Source organism: Stegostoma tigrinum, chromosome 2 (assembly GCF_030684315.1).
Source record: "Stegostoma tigrinum isolate sSteTig4 chromosome 2, sSteTig4.hap1, whole genome shotgun sequence".
Lineage (NCBI taxonomy): Eukaryota > Metazoa > Chordata > Chondrichthyes > Orectolobiformes > Stegostomatidae > Stegostoma > Stegostoma tigrinum.
In genome coordinates, this window is record NC_081355.1 from 66,200,466 (window position 1) to 66,222,729 (window position 22,264).

At 44.9% G+C, this 22,264-nt stretch overlaps 1 protein-coding gene across 10 annotated transcripts in view; it reads left to right on the top strand.

The window, feature by feature from the left end:
• The window catches only part of LOC125463177 (zinc finger protein 385D-like), an 850,093-nt gene that overhangs the window by 660,795 nt on the left and 167,034 nt on the right, over positions 1-22,264 (top strand). For 8 of the 10 annotated variants that reach the window (XM_059654439.1, XM_059654442.1, XM_048554065.2 and 5 more), the window contains one exon: positions 2,455-2,565. The exons of 1 other annotated variant lie outside the window; for it this stretch is intronic. In XM_059654439.1, coding sequence (XP_059510422.1) covers positions 2,455-2,565 — 111 coding nt within the window. The remainder of the gene's footprint in view (positions 1-2,454; positions 2,566-22,264) is intronic. One more of the 10 variants, XM_048554075.2, reaches the window with a different exon arrangement.

The window sequence follows — 22,264 nt, forward strand, 5'->3', positions numbered from 1 at the left end:
GTTGGAGTGGGTGACACAGTGGCTCAGTGGTTAGCACTGCTGCCTCGCAGTACCAGGGACTTGGTTTCAATTCCAAACTCAGGTGGCTGTCTGTATCAAGGCTGCACATTCTCCCTGTGTTGATGTGTGTTTCTGTCAGGTGGTCTGGTTTTCTCCCACAGTCCAAAGATGCACGCGTTAGGTGGATTGGCTGTGTTAAATTGTCAGTAATGTTCAGAGACATGTAGATTAGGTTCATTAGCCATGGGAAATGCAGGGTTAGAATAGGGGCCTTAGTCTGGGTGGAATGCTGTTTGGAGGGTTAGTGTGGACTTGTGCTGAATGGCCTGTTTCTTCACTGTAGGGATTCTAATATTAAGTGTCAAAATTCTTGCATTCCCTTGCTAACAGCAGCCTGGTTGTACCTATACTACGTGGATTAATTTGGTTCAAGCAGGCAGCTCACCACCAACTTGCCAAGCTCAGTTAAGGATGGGAGATAAATGTTGGCCTTGCATGTATGCCCCCAAAGTGAACAAAGAAAGAGTAAATGTTGGATTAATAGCAGTTGACATTATTATCTATTATTTATCATCTTTCTTGACTATTTAATGTTTAGTAATATGAACAGCATGGATGTTGGGAAGATTTTTCCATTGGTAGGAAAGACTAGGACCTGAAGGCACAGCCTTAGAGGAAAGGGAAGACCTTTTTAGAACAGAGATAAGGAGAAACTTCTTCAGCCAAAGAGTGGTGAATACATGGAATTCACTGCCACAGAAGGCTGTGGAGGCCAGGTCATTGAGTACATTTAAGACTGAGATAGATAGTTTCTTGATTATCAAGGGAATCAAGGGTTACAGGGAGAGAGCAGGAGAATGTGGTTGAGGAACTTATCAGCAATGATTGAATGGTAGAGCAGACTCTATGGGCCGAATGGCCTAATTTCTGCTCCTATGTCTTATGGTCTAATATCAATTATTCTAGCAGTCAGGACAGGATTTTGTGTTGTCTATTCTTATGCCAGTCACATTCCTTTTACTCTTCTCTCAAATACCTCCAATACTTGAATGTGCCTTTCTCCTCGATCTTAGTGACCTGAACTGGTTCTACTTGCAAATTACAGTTTGAGCATGAACTTCCTCTGGCTTTCATTTAGCTGTTAGATTATTCAGTATTTCAATTATTGTCTGAACTGTTGCTCTGCATTGGTTGGATCTGTTGAATGTTGACTCTGTTAAGCTTCTCGGTCTCTTTATTTTCTGGTTTTGTCCTTCACTTTGTTAACATCATTATGGAATAGATATGCCACCATGAAACTGAAACTGAGATTGAAACTAGCGTCAGCCTAAAATTGGCGAAAGGTGCAGTCTCGACTTCAACTGTGTCGGAAGATGGGAACAGTTTCCACCCTGACTGAGAGGCTTAAGTATAATTGTTAGGAGAAAGTGGATAAGGAATGGGCTGAAATATCAAACATGAGTAGGAATGATTAAAAGCATATGAAGGCATCATAACCAGTTTAGGTGATGAAAGTGTCTATGACGATCTTTTGCAATGCAGTCTGCTAGCTGTTTGACAGACAACTGAATGGGTCACAGTGAATTTGGCAATCTGTGTGCTGGGTAAATATCTTCGATTCCTTGACTTAAAATTGCACATCATAACCAGGTTTTTTACTCCTCCATCAAAATTCAACCACTACAGATTTTCAAAGAAAACCAGAAATTAAAAGTCTTCACCTATAACATGGTCAAATTTAGGTTGATACAATGATATAGTACTCATTTATGATAGTTATACAACTGATTGAGTTCCAATAATTTCTCTTTGCACATTTTCAATGGGGCCTTTATATGTGTGCACAAAAATTGACCAAACAATCAGCATTGCACTGGTGGGGCTCCAACCTCCTGCTTAGCTGATAGCAAAGCTTAAGAAGTTCATACAAAAAGAGAACAGCTCTGCCAGAGGTACCCTCCATTTTAACAGCGACATCCACAATCAGCTATTATGTTACAATTGCTCGCATTACTTCTATACTTGTTGGATTTAAAACATGTCTTGGAGCCAAAAATATTAGGCGCAGCATAACTTGGATGATGAAGTGCCAACCAAATATGGAAGAATGTTAATATAGAGATCTATGTCTTCAGTTCATTACACAAAAACCTTTTCAGTGTAGAAGATGTTGAAAGAAGATAAAACACTTTGCTGGAGGGAGGGTGTGAAAGAAAGCCAAACTCGAATTGCGTTTCTAGCAACCAGTTCAATGACACTGGCAAAAGCATAGAAGCAATTCACTTAACCATTTCCACACTCAGGTTTGACATATGCAAAAAAGGAGAAGGTTTAGAGAGTGAAAAGATGCAGCAAATTACCATCTTTAAAATACACAACAACATTTAGTAAGTCAGGCTGTGACCTTTGAAGAAGATAAAGAAATCTAATTGAATTTCTTGTCCTTTTTCACAGATGGACCCAGTTCAGAAAGCAGTGATAAATCACACGTTTGGGGTTCCTCTTCCTCCAAGAAGAAAACAAGTAATTTCATGCAACATCTGCCAACTAAGATTTAATTCTGATGTGAGTGTGCAAGGGGCAAGGATGCACTTGAGCCCATAGTTAATTGTTCCAGAGACAATACCCTGATGAGCAGTAGGCAAAACCAAACATTGTACTAGCACATCAACTTGGAATGGCATGTTCTAGAGATTTTGGGGTTGATTTTCTATTGTAGAAACATGCTGTACTATAGTTGTATCAGAGATAATGGGAACTGCAGATACTGGAGAATCGAAGATAACAAAGTGTGGAGCTGGATGAACACAGCAGGCCAAGCAGCATCTTAGGAGCACAAAAGCTGCCGTTTCCGGCCTAGACCCTTCATGAGAAAAGGATGAAGGGTCTAGGCCCGAAACGTCAGTTTTTGTGCTCCTAAGATGCTGCTTGGCCTGCTGTGTTCATCCAGCTTCACACTTTATTATCTATTATAGTTGTATCTGCTTAATTATATTCAAACACAGAAGCCTCACTAAAACCGCTAATTTATTTTGTTGACAACCTGTGCTAAAATTGTAGATAAATTATGAAAACTTGAATATCTTGCTTAGATTTAGGACCTTGGGGAGAAGAAAAGTTCCGGTACGTTGCCAATGCCAATTATTTTGCAGATGAAGAATTTTTTGACCCATTCAGCGTCTTACCTCAGTCATTAATCACTTTTTGTCATGGATGAGTTACAGTTCGGATTTGTTGTTCAAACTCACCAGTGCGAAAAATGTTGCACCTGGAGGCTTTAGAAAATATTCTCAAATAAAACATATAACAGTGGCTAGCTGTGTACAGTTCACACAGCTACAACTTGGGTGTATTGTGTGTGTGAAATTATACAAACACCAGTCCTGTAACTCAGCACTGATTGCAGTTTAAAAAATTGAGACCTGTGTGACCTTTAAAGGTCAAGTTTAGGAGTTGCTAAAATGTTTTAAAAGAACCTTCTAAGGCATTTGAAAAGATTGCTATGGCCAATTATGTTGATGGTTTCAGACGTGTTAAAAAGGACAAGAAAATGATTGTGCTTGAGTTTTAACTATACATAAAGTTATACTTGCGAGAAATATTATTTTATGAAATAAAAAGGTTAGTAGCAACATGGGTACAACATTGGCTGAGTACCATGAAATAAAGAGTAAAGGTCAATGGATGCTTTTGGGCTTTGGGGAGATTTGGGTGGAGTTCCACAGGGGTCGCTATTGTGACCCTTGCTTTTCTTCATATTCATAAAAATCTGAATCTTGAGAAGCAAGGGCAATTTCAAAGTTTGCTGATCACACAAAATTGGATGAATTGTGGACTCTGAGGACAGTGTGGAACTCCAAAAGGATGTAGACAAGTTGTTGAAATGGGCAGGTGAGTCATGATACAGAGAAAGATGAGGTTATGCATTTTGGTAGGAAGAACATGAAAGACAATATAAAATAGTGGCTTAAATTCTAAGGGGAGGTGTAGGAATAGTGGTACCTTGGTATATATGTATATATTTCTTTGAAAGTAGCAGTAACGGATAAAGAGAGCAGTAAGCAAAGCATACAGTATTGTTGGGTTCTTTAAAAGTGATACTGTACAACAGCATGGTGGTGATGTTGAATTTGTATAAGACACTTGTTAGACCTCACCTGGAGTATTGTGTACAATTTGTAGTGTCACATTAAAGGATTGATATGAACACATTGGAGAGAGTGCAGAAACTATTTATAAGAATTCTTCCAGAGATGAGAAACATCAGTAATGTGCATAAATTCAAAAAGTCAGAACTGTTCCTCTTGAAGAGAATAAGATTGGGAGGAGATCTGATCAAGGTTTTTAAAATTGTGAGATGTCCGGATAGAGTAGATAGGGAGAAACTCATCCAGTTCAAAGCAGAACAAGAACAAGAAGGCATAGATGTAAAGTGATCTGCAAAAGAAGCAAAGGTGAAGTGGAAACACATTTCTTCACTAAACAAGTAGTTAAGGCATGGATTGTACTGACTAGAAATGTAGTTTAGGCGGTTTTGACTGAAGCATTAAAGAGCGAACGGGAGATTATTTAGATAAAATATAATATACATGGGTACAGGGATAAAGTAAGGGATTGACATTATGTAATGACATTGTTTTAATAAGTTGGTTCAGGCTCAGTGGCTCAAATGGCCACCTGTGCTGTAACACTTCTGTGTTTCTTTGATTTTTGTGAAGTACTCAAAGTGTGGTCATTGCAGAAGGAATTATTAGTTTTTTTCGCGAGTGAATCTTTGATTTATTTTCAAAGTGTAACAATGTTGTTATTTGGACAGAGAATGTAAACAAAATAGCTATGAGTCATTTAAATCAAAATAAGCTCTTGTGTAAATTATGGACAATAATGGAGACATATTATGCACTACAATGGCTCATTTACATTGTAAATCAAACTTTGCATAATCTTCTTTATGACAGTAGCACATCAAAGACTTCTTAGTTTTGCTGACATTACAGCACAGCTAACCTGTGGTTTGACTTACTGCTAAATGTCAATGACTAGAGGATCAGATGGAAGAATCAATACTACAATGTCACCTTCCACAGTTCAGCTAAGTAATGAAGGACTGCGGGAAAGTTCATATGTATATATTCTCCCCAACATTCCAGGATCTCTCACGCACTCTGGTATAATACTGCACAGTCACATTTCCTGTTGGGTTAGTACAATTACATGGAAAAACATTGAAAAAGTGTAGAGGATGGGAGTCTGCAGCAGCAAACTGTTCATCCATGCTGAGAACTTGAGTGTTTACTTGTGGAAGGCATGGAGTTTTCCTTATGTGATGCAGATAGAGATCCTACATAAAACCAGTTGGACAGCTTTTTTTTTGCTGTTGTCCAAGGGATTACATTTTAATGGAGGGGAAATAGACCCTTGCAAGTTTTGGGACTGGGGGCAATTATAGGCGATTCCCTGACTATGACCAGATAGATAATTGTGGAACCAGCGAAGACAATTCACTCAACCAGACAAATGTTCTTGTTTGAAAAGATTGCTTGAGTAATTACATCAGTGGTTTCAGACGGGTTAAAAATGACAAGCAGAGTTTACTGCTCAAGTTTAAAAGTACCTGTATCTGCGTAAAGGTAAACTCACTCAGTTATAAGTTTGGCACCAAAATTGCTCAGTGGTTTTAATATTTTCTAAACCGTTAAATTTTGAGGGAAGATGGTAAGAATCCTTAGTGAAGCCAAGTGTCTCTTATTTTGATGGTTGCTTTGCAAGATCAGAAACTTCATCGGCTCCCTGGAGATAAATTATAGCTACATATTCCTGCTCCTTTGGTTGGGGATACAATGTATCATTGGAATTTGTTATAACTTTCTAAGTGGGAGATGATGGATGGAGTGGCATTAGGTAAGTTGCTGTTGTTGGGAGATTCTTAAAGACACAATGACTGAATGGCTACAGCCGAGAAAGCAGAATGATTCAATGGCCTTCTATTTCATACTTGTCTCCACAAGGTTACAGGTGAATCCTAACTGTAGATCATCTGTAAAGCAAATTGTATTTATCCCTGAAGACGGGCAGTTTTAAAACAAAATAGGTTTCCAGTCAGCACTGTTACCTAGAATTGAAGACAGTTCTGGTTGAGATTGTGGAAAAGCTGTGGTAATGTCCTTTTGGCTGTGATAATGCTGGTATTCACAGCAGATACAGACAGATGGGTACATCCTAAGTGGAGATACAGTTGTATATACAGTCCCACTAACACCATGAACTTTGGTAAATCCTGGACGGCACCAGAGGTTGGAGAACAATCCTGGACAAATCGATTGGCATGGTAATATCAGGACCTTCCATCGATCATGTCTTGATGTTGTCGTGCTCATTGGGTGGTGAAGGAAAATAGGACTAATGATCTATCATGCCTTCTCTCAACCTACATTAATGCCCATCCCATGTCCAGGCATTATTCCCAATGCCTTGTAAAAATATCTGTCCATCTTGGACAGAAGAGAATTCAAATCCTGATGAAATAAAAGGGGCAAAATGAGTTTTTATGCTTTCAAATCACTTGTTCAGACAGAGACTAAGAATGTAGCATAGCTCCATCAGCTACAGGATAAATGTCTCTATGTTTCATTCGTATGGTGATTACCTTGCTGGAGATTACAAAACTGAAATGCTGTATGTACTTTCATTTCAGCAATTATGTAGCAGTAAATCAGCTTGAATGCCTTGGTGAATCAGAATGCATTGTATCATGTATGGAAGAGGCAATTGGACAGAGCTAAATGTACCTATGCTGCCTGATAGATTTATCAAAAGACCACATCTCTCACAATAATAGATGAGAGATAAGCTCACCACTGCAGTATAATGTTGAGTTTTCTTGATGGATAGAGCATATCTTCTGAGATCCTACTAAGTTTTCCATTTGTGTGATGCTCTGTACATAAAAATGAACATTACTTTCAATGCAAAACATTTGTTCACTTTCAATGCTGAGCATTTTATCATGTTGAACATAGTCGACATTTAGTAAGGATATTGATCTGTGTTCTGCATCTGTGTAATGGCAGTTTCTCTGCTTATGTCAGCTGATTGACAGAGACCCAGTTTCGACTAATTAGGAGCTTCATAATGATTGTTATGATCCCAGTAGATGGTACCATTGGACAAGTTAAATCTCAGATTAAAAGTGGGCTACATAGAGCATGGTTTTGATTTTTGCAGTTGGTCATCATGGTGGTTAGTCAGTGAATTTTTTTACACAAAGCTTCACATGCTTTTATAAGAACACTCTGTAAGTTTGTTACACAAAAGAAAGAGAACAAACCAAGTTCTATCCATATTTATACATATACATATAGTAAAGTTAAAAATATCATCACACACATCAAAACAAAGTTTCAACCTGTTTCTGAACAGGATATGTTACAGAAACTTGAACTGAGAAATTAGCATCCCCACCTCAACTTTCACATCTGCTTAACTGACTCTTTCCAAGTTCTTCTACAATGGCTGCGGAAATAATTTGATGATTTCTTTGAGTCTGCTGTCATGAACGAATCTGAGGATCTGTACTTTCTCAATTGCAAAAACTTACAGATTTTTATTCAAACTCTCCTGACCTGGAAGATTCACAAATTAGTCACTTTTTTTGCCATGAGGTGGTATGGTGACTCGATGGTTGACACTGCTACCTCACAGCAGTTATGGGTTATGTCCATCACCTCCATTAAAAGGTGGAACCACATCAGCTCTCCTTCAGTCCTCTGGCCCCTCCCCTGTGGCCACAGAGGAATTAAAATTTGGGACAAAAGAAATGGCAGTTACAAATATTCTTGAGGTCGCTGAAGGCTTCAAAATGAAGGCCAATCTTTTGCAAATATTACAAATGCTAACCACAGTGCAGGGACTGGGGTGCGATTCTAGCCTCAGGCACCTGTCTGTGCTGGGTTTGCTCATTCTCCCATTGTCTGTGCGGGTTTTCTCCGGGTGCTCTGGTTTCCTCCCACAGTCCAGAGATGTGCACATTAGGTGGATAGGCCATGCTACATTGCCCAGTTTCCAGCCAAGCGCAGACTAGGTGGATTAGCTTTGTGAAATATGGGGTTACGGGAGTTTAGGGTAAGGGAGTGGGCCTGGGTGGGATGTTCTCTGGAGGGCTAGTAAGGACATGATTGGTTGAATGGCCTAGTTCCACACTGTAGGGATTCTATGAATCGATGGCTTTTGAGGTGACTGTTTTTCACAACTGCCTGATTGGCAGCAGGTAGAGAAATTAAATCTTGCCTCTGAATTCAATCTGGGATTCTTCTGGATGGAACTGAAAACAATGGCTTCAACGGTGTTTACCCTACCTGTCAAAATCTCAGAAGTCTAACATCTTTTCTTTCACGCTGCAACGTCCGTAGTCACATGGCTTCTGAGCATTGCTGGATTTAGAGCATTGTTCTAATGTGATTTCCTGATATTTTTAGAATAAACTACTTTATTGAATTGGTACACATCATCTTCCCCGCTTTATAAAATATTCCAAATTTTGGAAATGATCACATAGTGCAAACCTCCCATCGGACAATATTATCAGCATCTTAAAGTGACAAAGTATATGCTTTTTGCAACATGTGCAGTTTTGATGTTGTGGTTATTCTGAGCACCATAAAGTTTCATCCCAAGGAAGAATATTTATTCAACATTTTAATGCCTATGTTGCATTATTTTGCTAGCATTTAGGTTCTCATGAGCTTTGATGTCATTTAATTTTGTTTTGGTACTCCCAACCTCTGTGCTGCAACCACTGGGTTTCCCAGTGGGAATCTCCCATCTGATGTGTTTGGAAATAGGATTAATATAGGGATACTAGTCAGATCAGGCTGTATGATACATTTGATGCACCCACCTAACGTTATCAACTTGTACAGGGATGGGCAATGAAGAAACATTGCCCAGGGGTATTAGGCATTCAGATTATGTTCTGCATTGACAAGAGCATTTTACAGTCATCGATAAACTCCAAATAGTCACACCCAGGTTGATGACAATGATATTTAAAAATATAATTGCACCTACCTGGTGATAGAATCATAGAATTCTTGCAGTGCGGAAAGAGACCATTCAGCCCATCAGTGCACCCTGGCCCTCTGATAAACAGGCCACCCAGATCCACCCAGTCCCAATAACGGCACATTAGAATTTTCTTAACCATGTCTGATACACCTAACCTACTCCTCCTGGAAGTGTTCAGGGCAATTTTTTTTTCTCTTCGCATGGCCAATCCACTGAACCTGCACAACGTTGGACTGTGGGAGGAAACCATAGTACCTAGAGGAAACCTGTGCAGACACTGGGAGAATGTGCAAACTGCACACAGACAGTTGCCGGAGGCTGGAATTGAACCTGTGTCCCTAGCGCGGTGCTAAACATTGAGATACATGGTCATTTTTGTTACAGGGCCTGGGTAAGCAAAGAACTAAATGCATAGTGTGCCACCTGCAGCCAGGATGATTGCTTAACCACTGCCACTCCATCAAGCATGTCTCCCCCGTCCTCTAAGCAAGTTACGATGCAGCTTCTGTGATTGACCGGACAGAGGAGGTTTCCTTCCTAAGTTACTCGGGCAACATGACCTCCATTTAAGCTGCAATCCATCAGGGCTGCTGGGTTTATTTCCCACCTGCCAGTGAGACCTGCACAACGAGAGTCTTCTCCTTCCACATTTGTCTGTCACCTCTTAACCTGCTCTGTGTTTAGCATTTGTAATTTTGCAAAGGATTGGCCTTCCTTTTGAAGCCTTCAGTGACGCCAAGAATACTTGTAACTGCCATTTCTTTTACCCTAAAATTTTAATTCCTCTGTGGCCACAGGGGAGGGGCCAGAGGACTGAAGGAGAGCTGATGTGGTTCCACCTTTTAATGAAGGTGATGGACATAACCCAGAGAATTATAGACCAGTGTGTCCCATATCATTGGTAGGGAAATTCTGAAAGAGAGCATTAATCTCCATTTGGATAGGCAAAGTTTGATCAGGGCTTTGTCAGAAGGAGATCACACCTAACAAATCTTGTTGGTTTTGTTTCTGAGGACATGACCAGATTTTCGATGAGGACAGTGCAATTGATTTAGTTTATATTGATTTCAGCAAGGCTTTTGAAATGGCCCATGTGGGACACTGATAAAGAAGGTTAAAAACACATGGGATTGAGGGCAACTTGTCAAGTTGGATCCGAAATTGGCTTAGTGGAGACAGGCTGCTCACGTGACTGGAGGTTGGCAGACCACAGGCATGTTGGGTCCCTTTATTGTTTGTGATATATATCATAAATATCAATGAGAATGTGGGGACAGGGTGGAGAGTGACAGCCAAGTTTGCGGATGACATGAAAACTGGCCGGGTGGTTGATAGTGACCAAAATGGTCTTTGTTTACAGAAGGATATAAACAAATTTGTCAGACAGGCAAATCAGTGACAGATGGAATTTAACCCTGCTACGTGTGAGGTAGGCTACTTTGGAAGAGGTAACAAAATGAGAGCACTCAAAGAATGAATAGAGGGATCTTGGGGTGGATGTTCACAGATCCCTAAAGGCGGCAGGGCAAGTTAATAAGGTAGACTCTCACGTTGATAATTCGAGGCATAACTTATAAAAGCAGGAAGGCTCTGTTGGAACTGTGATTAGGCCACAGGTGGAGTACTGTGTGCAGTTCTGGTCATCCCCCCCACAATAAGCAGAACATGACTGCACTGGAGATTCACCAGGACGTTGCCTCAGATGGAGCAGTTTAGCTATGAAGAGAGAGGGTGGAGAAGTTTTCTTTCGAGCAGAGATGGTTGGGAGGGATTTGATAAAGAAGTTTAAGATTATGAGGGCCATGGACAAGATGGATAGAAAGCACCTGTTCCCTTTATTTGAAGGGTCAGTAACAAGGGGCCATGTTTTTATTGTGAAAAGGAGGAGGTTTAGAGAGGAGTTGAGAAATTGTTTTCATCTCGAGAGTGCTGGGGATCTTGAATGCACTTCCTGGGAGGGTCACAACTGCAAGTAACCGCTCGGCTTTAAAAGGTACTTTGTTGGGAACTTGAAATTTCATAGCATTCAAAGCTATGGGCCAAGTGCTGAAAAGTGTGACTGCTGTAGATTTAACGTGGTTTTGGTGGGCCTCCTATCCTCCCTCGACCTCTTCATCTCTAACTGCCGTCAAGACATCAATCGCCTCAACCTCTCCACCCCTCTCACCCACTCCAACATCTCCCCCACAGAACATGCAGCCCTCTGCTCCCTCCACTCCAAACCTAACCTCACTACAAAACCCGCAGACAAGGGAGGCGCAGTTGCAGTATGGCGCACTGACCAGACGCCTGATCTCTGACACCTCCTCCTACCATCCCCTTGATCATGACCCCACTCCCGACCAACAATACGTCATCTTCCAAACCATCCACAACCTCATCACCTCGGGTGGCCTCCCACACTCAGCCTCCAACCTCATTGTTCCCCAACCCCATACCACCCATTTCTATCTCCTTCCCAAAATCCATAAACCCGACTGCCCTGGCCAGCCCATTGTCTCTGCCTGCTCCTGTCCCACCGGACTAATCTGCACTTATCCCCACTCCATTTTCTCCCCTCAGTCCAGGAACACCCCACCTATTTCCGTGATACCACCCACGCCCTCAACCTCCTCCAGAACTTCTGATTCCCTGGTCCTCAACACCTCATCTTTACCGTGGATGTCCAGTCCCCATATACTTGCATTCCCCATGCAGATGGCCGAAAGGCCCTCCATGTCCCGCAGGCCCGACCAGTCCCCTTCCACTGACACCCTTATCCGCTTAGCCAAATTCGTCCTCACCCTTAACAACTTCTCCGTCAACTCCTCCCACTTCCTACAGACAAAGGGGGTGGCCATGGGTACCTGAATGGACCCAAGCTATGACTGCCACTTTGTAGGATACGTGGAACAGTTCCCCTTCTGAAGCTACGCTGGCACCATTCCCCACCTCTTCCTCCATTCATCCCCGCCTCCTTGACCTGTCCGTCTTCCCTTGACTGACCAAACCCCATCCTAACTCCCCACCTACACTCACCTTTACTGGCTCCATGTCCGCCTCCTTAACCTGTCCGTCTTCTCTCTGCCTATTTGCTCCTCTATCCATCTTCTATCCATTTCCCCCTCTCTCTCTATTTATTTCAGAAACCCCTTCCCGTCCCCCATTTCTGAAGAAGGGCCCAGACCCGTAATGTCAGCTTACCTGCTCCTTTGATGCTGCTTGCCCTGCTGTGTTCATCCAGCTCTACGCCTTGTATTCTCTATGTAAAATTTTCTAATAGTTTTTGTTCTGGTTCTAAATTTAAGGAGATCTTTCCTCATGTCTTTTGCAAGTTGATAAGATGTACTGTTCTACATGGAAGGGATCTTTACCTTCTAATTGACGATGCCTGTGAGGTTAGCTCTTGTATTTTGAAGGTGACCATAGATCAATTCTATATGGATCTAGTTGATGTTCTGTTGAAGGAATCAAAGATAAACCTGTGTGTTTGGAACATTTTGCTCTGTCACCCTGGATATTCAAATTCAATATATTAAGCTGTTTCATGGTCTGCCTTAGCTTTCTTTGAATTTGAAACTTAGAAAGATGAGGATGTTTTGCAGAAAGAAATAAACAGGAAATTTCCCTTTAAAAGTTGCTGTGGCATTGTATATTTAAATGTCTGTGGGCTAAATTCTAAAGGAGTAGGCGTTCAAACAAACAGATGAACAAATCGTGGTATTCGAATTGTGCGGCTTGATCTGCCTGCCTGTCTACTCGCTCTTGCCATTTATACATTTTTGCAGGATTCAGAGCCTCATCTCCAAAATTATGAAAGATGATAGGGAGATGCCCTTTAGAAATTGCCACTTCAATAATGTTTGTTCAATTCTGAGGGACACCGCAAAATTTATCAGAAATTTGTTGACTTTACCTTTAGGTTATGACTAGTTGCTTTATTTAGGAGATTCAGACAGTGAATTGTATCCAAAAAAGTATTTTAAAAAAGTACATTGCTTGTGGAGAGATATATTTGATGGCTTAAATGATAATTTCTCATTCCAAATGCACTTAATAATCTAATTCAATAGGATATGTTAGAATTATTGAAGAAACCATAAAGCATCTGTTTCAGTTTGTCTCACTGCGGTTATGTCAGTGCTGCACGAAAATAGCATCCAGAAACTCTGAATAACTTAAATCAATGTATAAAATCAATCGGTGAAGGTAAGTGCAAGGTCTAAAGCTACTTATATCTGGTTAGGAATGAGATAGAATGTTTTAAGGACAAACATAGGTGGAGTTAAAAATAATTACAAAAAAAACCCCTCCAATCAGTAAATATTCTGCAGTTCCAATCGTGTATACAGTTACTTTCTGAATGACCCGTCATGGTTTATCTCTATTACCATACCTGAAGTTGACCTCCATCAAAATCATTTTTTGTGTGAAGAAGAAAGTTAATTTTGTCTCTTAATTTCAATCTGGATCCACTTTTGCAAATAATCTAAGGAACATGATCTGTTCAAATTATGGAAAATTAGGAATGTAATATCTAAAGATGAATAATTTGAAGTTGATATGCTGTAATTTGGTTCTAATTTATGTTTGGAACAAAGCAAAAATATGCATACATTTCTCCTTAGGAAATAGTGTGGACTGCATGCTCACAGTAACACAGACCATCCCAAAACAAAGGGACAAAGTCAGAAGTCACATGGCACCAAGGTATAGACCCCAGATTTATTTAAAATCACAAGCTTTCAAAGAACTGCTCCTTCGTTAGGTAAAGTTAGCGCTTCAAAAGATTGTGATTTCAAATTAACTATAACCTGGTCTCATGTGACTGCTGACTTTGTCCGTCCCAGTTCAACACGGTATCTCCACATCATGAATTCAAAGAGAGGCTGTTCTTTGAAATAGCTCTCCGATAAGTTCGACTGGCTTCCTCTTTGCCCATAGCCGGGCATGCTCATACGAAATAAAAAATAAATAGGCTATTTGACTCTTAGTATGTTGCACCATCAAAAAGACATTGACTGATCTTCAACGTCAACTCTACACTCTTATAATATCCTGAAACCTTTTATTCTCTTGGTGCCTAAAAATCAAGCTGTCTTGAAGGTGCTCGTTCACTCACCATCCTCCTCTCTCTGATGTAGAAAATTTCAAAGATTCATTTCCCTTTGAATAAAGAAATTTCACATCCCAGTCCTAGGAGGGAGCCCCTTATCATGAGACTTTGGTTCCATTTTTGAGATTTCCCCAATCAAGGGAAACATATCCTTAGAATCCACCTTGTCAAGCTTCTTAAGACATCAATCAGATCGCATCATTTTTCTGATCATAGAGCCCCACAGTACTCCATCTCTCCTTAGCGGACACTATTGTCTATCCAGAAATCAGCCTGGGGAAGCTTTATTACACGCCTTGTAGGTCAATCTTTCTGGAAAATAAAAGCTAACACATAGCATTTATTTCCTAATTGCTTGATTTACCTGCATGCTAACATTGAATGATTTATAAACAGGGACACCTCGGCTCCTCTGAATGAAGTCAGTTCTGAGGCTATCATTATTCAACACTACTCAGTATTTTTATGTTTCCTCAGCATACCAAAATTGAAATTGGTGAACCAAATAACCTTTATTTGTTTTGTTTTCTGGAATGAAAATCTTGCTCGTTTAAACTTCTGGTAAAATTGATTCCAGGTTATTGCAGTTACATCGAAGGTACCTACTATTTGGAAACCTATTATGTGAGATATTCAGAAAATTCGGAGCTTTGTACTTTTCAATAAAATAAATGATAGTTATTTTCTGAATATATTGATTTTTGGTTGTAATATGCTCACTAACTGGCTCATTTCACCTCTTTCTCCTAAAGACCTACCTTCAGGCACAGAAGTTACCTTATGTGGAACATAATTTTTTTTTTCATTATCTAGTCTGTCTAACAACACTTATGTCAAAATGATATTTTATTGGAACAAAGCGCCAAACAATCACAGACATTGTCAGTATGTTTTGCTTAATTTTGGCCCAAAGCTGGTTTAGCATTCCACTAGTGCAAAATAAAGCATGAAATGCAATGTAATCATTCTTTTATAAGGCAAGATCCGAAAGCATTAATGTAGCTGTAAAGCAGAAAAGCTACCTTGGGATTAAAGTAATAACAAATATGAAATGCAGAGATTTTAATGTATTGTTAATTCTGACCAAAGTATTGAAACCATCACCTGTTAAGTTTTAAAGCAAAATTCTTCTTGCAGATTCCACAGGCAACAGCTTCCTTTTCACCTAATGCAAATGACTAGATAAGGGGAGGTGATGACCTAATGTTATTATCACTGGCCTGTTAATCCACAGACCCAGATAATGTTCTGGGGACCTGGGCTCAAATCCTGCCATAGCAGATGGTGGAATTTGGAATTAAGAGTCTAATGCTGGCCATGAATGCATTGCTGACTGACCCAAAGCCCATCTGGTTCACTAATGGCCTTTAGGGAAGCTGTTATCTATACCTGGCCTGGCCTGGCCTACATGTGTGTCCAGACCCACAATAATGTGGTTGACCCAAAGCTGCCCTCTGGGCATGAGGGATGGGCAATAAATGCTGGCCTAACCTACCCCTCTATCCTGTAATAAATTAATAAAGAAAGTGGTTACTTAAGAGTGAATCTTGGCAGTATATTTCAGCAGACAAATCAATCAGTGGAGAGTCACAGGCAATTTTAAACTGTCCTGTAGGTATAAATCAATAGCAGTGCAATTTTATAGCAAAATTACATACTTGCAAACTTTCATGCTGCTGCTCACAGATGCCCTTTTTGAATCTATGCATAGGAAAAAAAACACATCATTTTTTAAAGAGACCATGAAATACTTTCCCCCAAGCATTTTAAAAATGCCAAATTCTAACTTCCTGCGTCCCACCCCACAAGTACTCTACCTAACTTCGCAGCACCTCCCCTTTTACAAAAAAAATTAAGAAAGAATGGCTTCACGTTTTTTCTCTCAGACCTTATTACTAGATCCATAGCTCATTAATCTAGAGTTACAATTTCATCCTAATTTTATATGTATATAAAAATTGAACACTATCATATCTATATAAACATTTTCGTTCTGGATGTGAGTTTGCTCGCTGAGCTGGAAGGTTCGTTTTCAGACGTTTCGTCACTTTTTTTTTATTTGAAAAAATATACTTTATTCATAGAATGTACAAAAAATAAAACATTTATACACCTACCCAGTCATGCAAGCCACTCCGGGTTACCTGGGGGTACGTACACCAACTAAAGGGGAAAAAAAAACAGAGAAAAAAGAAACCAAGCAAAGAAACCGCCCCGGCAGTCGTCACCCCGCACAGTCCCAGTTTGCCCCGCGACCAGTTGGGGAAGGCGCCAGCTGGGCCCAGTTACCAGATAGGATTCTTTTCCCTTTTCTGGACGAGGGGGCTCATACGGTGGTCTTTCCCCACCGCGCCTTGGCGGCGGCTGCCCCAAGCTTTAGCGCGTCCCTCAGCACGTAGCCCTGGACCTTGGAGTGCGCCAGTCTGCAACACTCGGTCGGGGTCAGTTCTTTCAGCTGGCAGACCAGCAAGTTGCGGGCAGACCAAAGAGCGTCTTTCACCGCATTGATGGTCCTCCAGGCGCAGTTGATGTTGGTCTCGGTGTGCGTCCCCGGAAACAGCCCGTAGAGCACGGAGTCCCGCGTCACGGAGCTGCTTGGGACGAACCTCGACAAATACCACTGCATCCCCCTCCAGACCTCCTGCGCATAGGCACACTCCAGAAGGAGGTGATCGACAGTCTCGTCCCCCCCGCAGCCACCTCGAGGGCAGCGTGCGGTGGTGCAGAGATTCCGGGCATGCATAAAGGATCTCACTGGCAGAGCCCCTCTCACCGCCAGCCAAGCAATGTCCTTGTGCTTGTTTGAAAGTTCTGGCGATGAGGCATTCTGCCAAACGACTTTGGCAGTCTGCGTGGGGAACCACACGACGGGATCCACCCTCTCCTTTTCCCGAAGGGTCCTGAGGATACTACGTGCTGACCACTGCCTGACGGCCTTGTGGTCAAAGGTGTTTCCTTTCAAAAATTTCTCCACAAAGGACAGGTGGTACGGAACGGTCCAACTACTCGGAGCGTTCCGCGGCAACGAGGCCAGGCCCATCCTTCGCAACACCGGGGACAGGTAGAACCTCAGTAAGTAGTGACACTTGGTGTTTGCGTACTGAGGATCTACGCACAGCTTGATGCAGCCACACACAAAGGTAGCCGTCAGGGCGAGGGTGGCATTCGGTACGCCCTTTCCCCCATTTCCCAGGTCTTTGTACATGGTATCTCTGCGGACCCGGTCCATCCTCGACCCCCAAATGAAGTGGAAGATGGCCCGGGTGACCGCAGCGGCGCAGGTCCAGGTAATAGGCCAGGCCTGCGCCACATACAACAGTACCGAAAGCCCCTCGCACCTGACAACCAGGTTCTTACCCGCGATGGAGAGGGACCGGAGCGTCCACCTGCCCAGCTTCTGCTTAAATTTGGAGATACGCTCCTCCCAAGTCTTAGTGCATGCCCCAGCTCCACCAAACCAAACACCCAGCACCTTCAGGTAGTCTGTCCTGACGGTGAAGGGGATGAAGGAGCGGTCGTCCCAGTTCCCGAAGAACATGACCTCGCTCTTCCCCCAATTGACTTTGGCACCCGAGGCCAGTTCAAACTGGCCGCAGATGTCCAACAGCCTACTCACCGACCGACGATCGGTGCAGAAGACGGCGACATCATCCATGTACAGGGAGGTCTTGACCTGAAGGCCTCCGCTGCCTGGGATAGTCACGCCCTTCAGGCTCACGTCCTTCCTGATGGAGGCGGCGAAGGGCTCCACACAGCACACGAACAAGGCAGGAGAGAGCGGGCAGCCCTGCCTGACTCCAGATCTAACAGGAAAACTGTCTGATTCCCACCCATTGATCGAGACTGCGCTAACGATGTTGGCGTAGAGCAGCCGGATCCAATTGCAGATGCCCTCCCCGAACCCCAATTTGGAGAGGACGTCCCTCATGTAAGCATGAGAGACCCTGTCGAAGGCCTTCTCCTGGTCCAGGCTGACGAGGCAGGTGTCCACCCGCCTGTCCTGTACGTAGGCGATCGTATCCCTGATGAGCGCGAGGCTCTCAGCGATCTTCCTGCCCGGCACAGCACAGGTTTGGTCAGGGTGAATCACCGACTCCAGGACAGACCTGACCCGGTTGGCAATGACCTTGGCCAGGATTTTGTAGTCCACGTTCAAAAGTGAAATGGGACGCCAATTCTTAATTTCTTCCCTCTCCCCCTTCCTCTTGTAAATGAGGGTGATGATGCCCTTCCTCATGGACTTGCACATTTCCCCTGCCCGAAGCGCACTATCGTACACCTCCAGCAGGTCCTGGCCGACCAGGCCCCACAGAGCAGAATACAGCTCGACCAGTAAGCCATCGCTTCCGGGAGTCCTATTCCTCTGCAAGGACATGAGGGCTCTGGCCAGCTCGTCCAGGGATATCGGCCGGTCCAGCCACTCCCTCGTGCCGTCGTCTAAGACCTCCGTGATAGACAACAGGAACGACTCGGAGGCCGTGCTGTCCGTGGGCTTCGTGTCGTACAGTCCGGCATAGAAGGATCTGCTGATCCTCAAAACGTCGGGCCGAGACGACGTCACCGAGCCGTCGTCCTCCTTCAGCCGGCTAAGCACAGAGCTCTCTTTGTGCACCTTCTGAAAGAAGAAACGCGAGCACGTCTCGTCCTGCTCCACTGAGCGGACCCTGGACCGGAAGATTATCCTGGAGGCCTCCGCGGCGAAGAGCGAGGCTTGCTGGCCCCTCACCTCGCGGAGGTCCTCCGTGACATCGACCCCCATCAACTGCAGAAGGAGCAGGTTCTGCACCCTTTTCTGGAGTCGCGACAGCTTTCCCCGCCTCTCTCTTGCCTTCTGAACACCCTTGAGGACAAAGAACCTCTTGATGTTCTCCTTCACCGTCTCCCACCAGTCGCCTGGAGACTCAAAGAGGGGTTTCACGGTTCTCCAACCGGTGTACTCCCTCTTAAGCTCCTCGACGTTCTCTGGGGTCAACAGAGTCGTGTTGAGCTTCCACGTCCCCTTGCCGGCCGGCTGGTCGTCCTGTAAGCGACAGTCGGCCAACAGGAGGCAGTGGTCAGAGAAGAACACCGGCTCGACACCAGTGGATCTGACCGAGAATGTCCGTGACACAAACAGGAAGTCTATCCTTGAGCGGATAGACCCGTCTGGCCGCGACCAGGTGTACCTCTGCTGCGCTCCGTCTGCAGGGGTGCTGAAGACGTCGAGCAGCTTGGCGTCCTTCACCGTGCCCATCAGGAATCTGGACGTGACGTCCAGTTGAATCCCCCCACCCGCTGTCCCCACGCCGGATCTTCCATCTGCATCAATGATGCAGTTGAAGTCTCCGTCTAGGATGACCGGCCTGGACGTAGCCAGCAGGGGTGGAAGCCGCTGCAGGACGTCCAACCGCTCACTCCGTACCACTGGGGCGTACACGTTGATCAGCCTCAGGGGAGCATTCCTGTAGGTGATGTCAGCCACTAGGAGGCGCCCCCCCACCACCTCCTGAACTTGAGAGATGGTGAAGTTGTGCCCCCGCAGCAGAATAGCCAGGCCCGAGGAGCGACAGTCGTTACCCCCCGACCAGATCGAAGGCCCACAGGTCCAGGCGCCGGACCATTTCCCGTACCTGCCGAGGTGCGGTATCCCGCACTCCTGCAGAAACAGGAGGTCCGCCTTGATGGTGGTCAGGTAGGCCAACGTGGACACACATCTCGCGGTTGACTTGACGCTGCGCACATTAATGCTCGCAATTCGTACCCCCATTGTGGGCAGTGACCGCAGTACCCTCCCCAGGTCCAAGGTCCAGCCCCTCCATCTGTCCCTTCATGCCCATTGCCCGGGCTAACTGCTGGACGCTCTCTGGGCTCAGGAAACCGTCTGTGCTGCCTTCCGGGTGGCATCCCCCCGCCAGGGGTGCGGAGGCAGGAGGGTCCGGCTCCGGATCAGGCTGGGGACGTGCTGTTTCCTCCTTCCCGCCTGGAAGTTCCGGGGGGCCCTCCAGTGCTCCAGCGGCACTTGACTGGGTGTCGGAGTGAGCCTCAGGACGCCTCCCGTCACCTGGAAGCGGGGTGCTGCTTTCCTTCCCCCTCGAGACCTTTAACTTCTGCTTCGGGTGGGCCCTCTCCGAATCCGCCTCGTCAGAGGAGCTCTTATAGCCCCCCTGTAGCTGTCTCTTCCCTCCTGATTGTTGCGGTTCCTGGGCCCGTCGACGCACCTTCCTCCTCGCTTTCCGGACTGTAGTCCACTCCCCTGGGTCGCCTGCCGCCGCCTCCATTGGCTCCGGGTTGTCGGGGGGGATTGGAGCCTGCAGGGGTGCTTTGCTGGCCTCGGGCCCATCCTGCAGGGCTGGGCCCTCCTGCACGGCCTGGCCCTCCTGCACATTAGTGGGGTCCTTGCTGGGCCCTGGTGCCTTCCTCTCCTCCGGGGGGGCTGGCCCCGCATTTCCCCTGCCGGCGACCTGGGCGTAGGTGGTACCCCGCCGCGGGCATGCCCTATAGAAGTGGCCCGCTTCCCCGCAAAGGTTGCAGCTTCTCTCTCGTGGGCAATCCTTTGCAAGGTGTCCCTCCTCCCTGCAGTTCCTGCAGATGGTGACTTTGCAGTCGGCCGCCATGTGACCTGACCTACCACAGGCGTGGCAGACTTTAGGTTGCCCTGCATAGGTCAGGTAGCCCCTGCTCCCGCCGATCGCGAAGCTGGACGGTGGGTGTGCGACATTCCCGTCTGCGCCCATCCTCAGCGTCACCTTGACCTGCCTCTTACTCGTCCAGATGCCAAAGGGGTCCACGATGTCAGTTAGGTCCCCTTCCACCTTCACATACCTTCCGAGGAAGGTCAGGACATCAACTGCTGGCACATGCGGGTTGTACATGTGTACAGTCACCATACGGCTCCTCTGTGCTGGCATCACAAACAGTGGGACAGCGGTCAATACAGAGAGGGGGCCCTCACCTCCTTTCTCCTTGAAAACCTCCAGGAAGCGCTCGCAAGGCTTGGCACTCCGGAAGGTCACATCGTAAAAACCCCCTCCGGGGAAATCCTGCAGGCAGTAAATGTCCGCAGCAGCGAACCCACAACAGTCCAACAGGACCCTCTTCACGAAGAAGGTGCGGTCCACAGGTGCACCTTCATCCACCTTCTTTACGGAAACACGAATGGTGTTCCGGACCCCCTGACCTGGGGCACGAGCACTTGCCGTAGCCATCGTTGCAGGTTGGCTGCTCCCCTGAACCAGCGTTAGGCCGAAGCCAGCATTAAGATCCACTGGTCGCAAGGGTGCACAGCCAACCCGACGTCCTCCTTTCACCTCCAAGACTGCACTCTCGTCCTCTCAGTCCACAAGAGAGTGGGTCTTTATTGTGTTCGAGATGTGAGCTGGTTCACTGAGCTGTAAGGTTTGTCCCCAGATGTTTTGTCACCATTCCAGGTAACATCAACAGTGAGCCTCCGACGAAGCGCTGGTGTTATGTCCCGCTTTCTATTTATCTGGTTAGGTTTCCTTGGGTTGGTGATGTCATTTCCTGCGTTGGTGACATCATTTCCTGTTCTTTTTCTCAGGGGATGGTAGATTGGTTCTAAATCAATGTGTTTATTGATGGAGTTCCGGTTGGAATGCCATGCTTCTAGGAATTCTCGTGCGTGTCTCTGTTTGGCTTGTCCTAGGATCGATGTGTTGTCCCAATCAAAGTGGTGTCCTTCCTTATCTGTATGTAAGGATACAAGTGACAGTGGGTCATGTCGTTTTGTGGCTAGTTGATGTTCATGTATCCTGGTGGCTAGCTTTCTGCCAGTTTGTCCAATGTAGTGTTTGTCACACTTCTTGCAATCTTTCACTCGTAGCCTTACATACAGATGAGGAAGGACACCATTTTGATTGGGACAACACATCCATCCTAGGACAAGCCAAACAGAGACACGCATGAGAATTCCTAGAAGCATGGCATTCCAACCGGAACTCCATCAACAAACACATTGATTTGGAGCCAATCTACCATCCCCTGAGAAAAAGAACAGGAAATGACGTCACCAACGCAGGAAATGACATCACCAACCCAAGGAAACCTAACCAGATAAATAGAAAGCGGGACATAACACCAGCGCTTCGTCGTAGGCTCACTGATGATGTT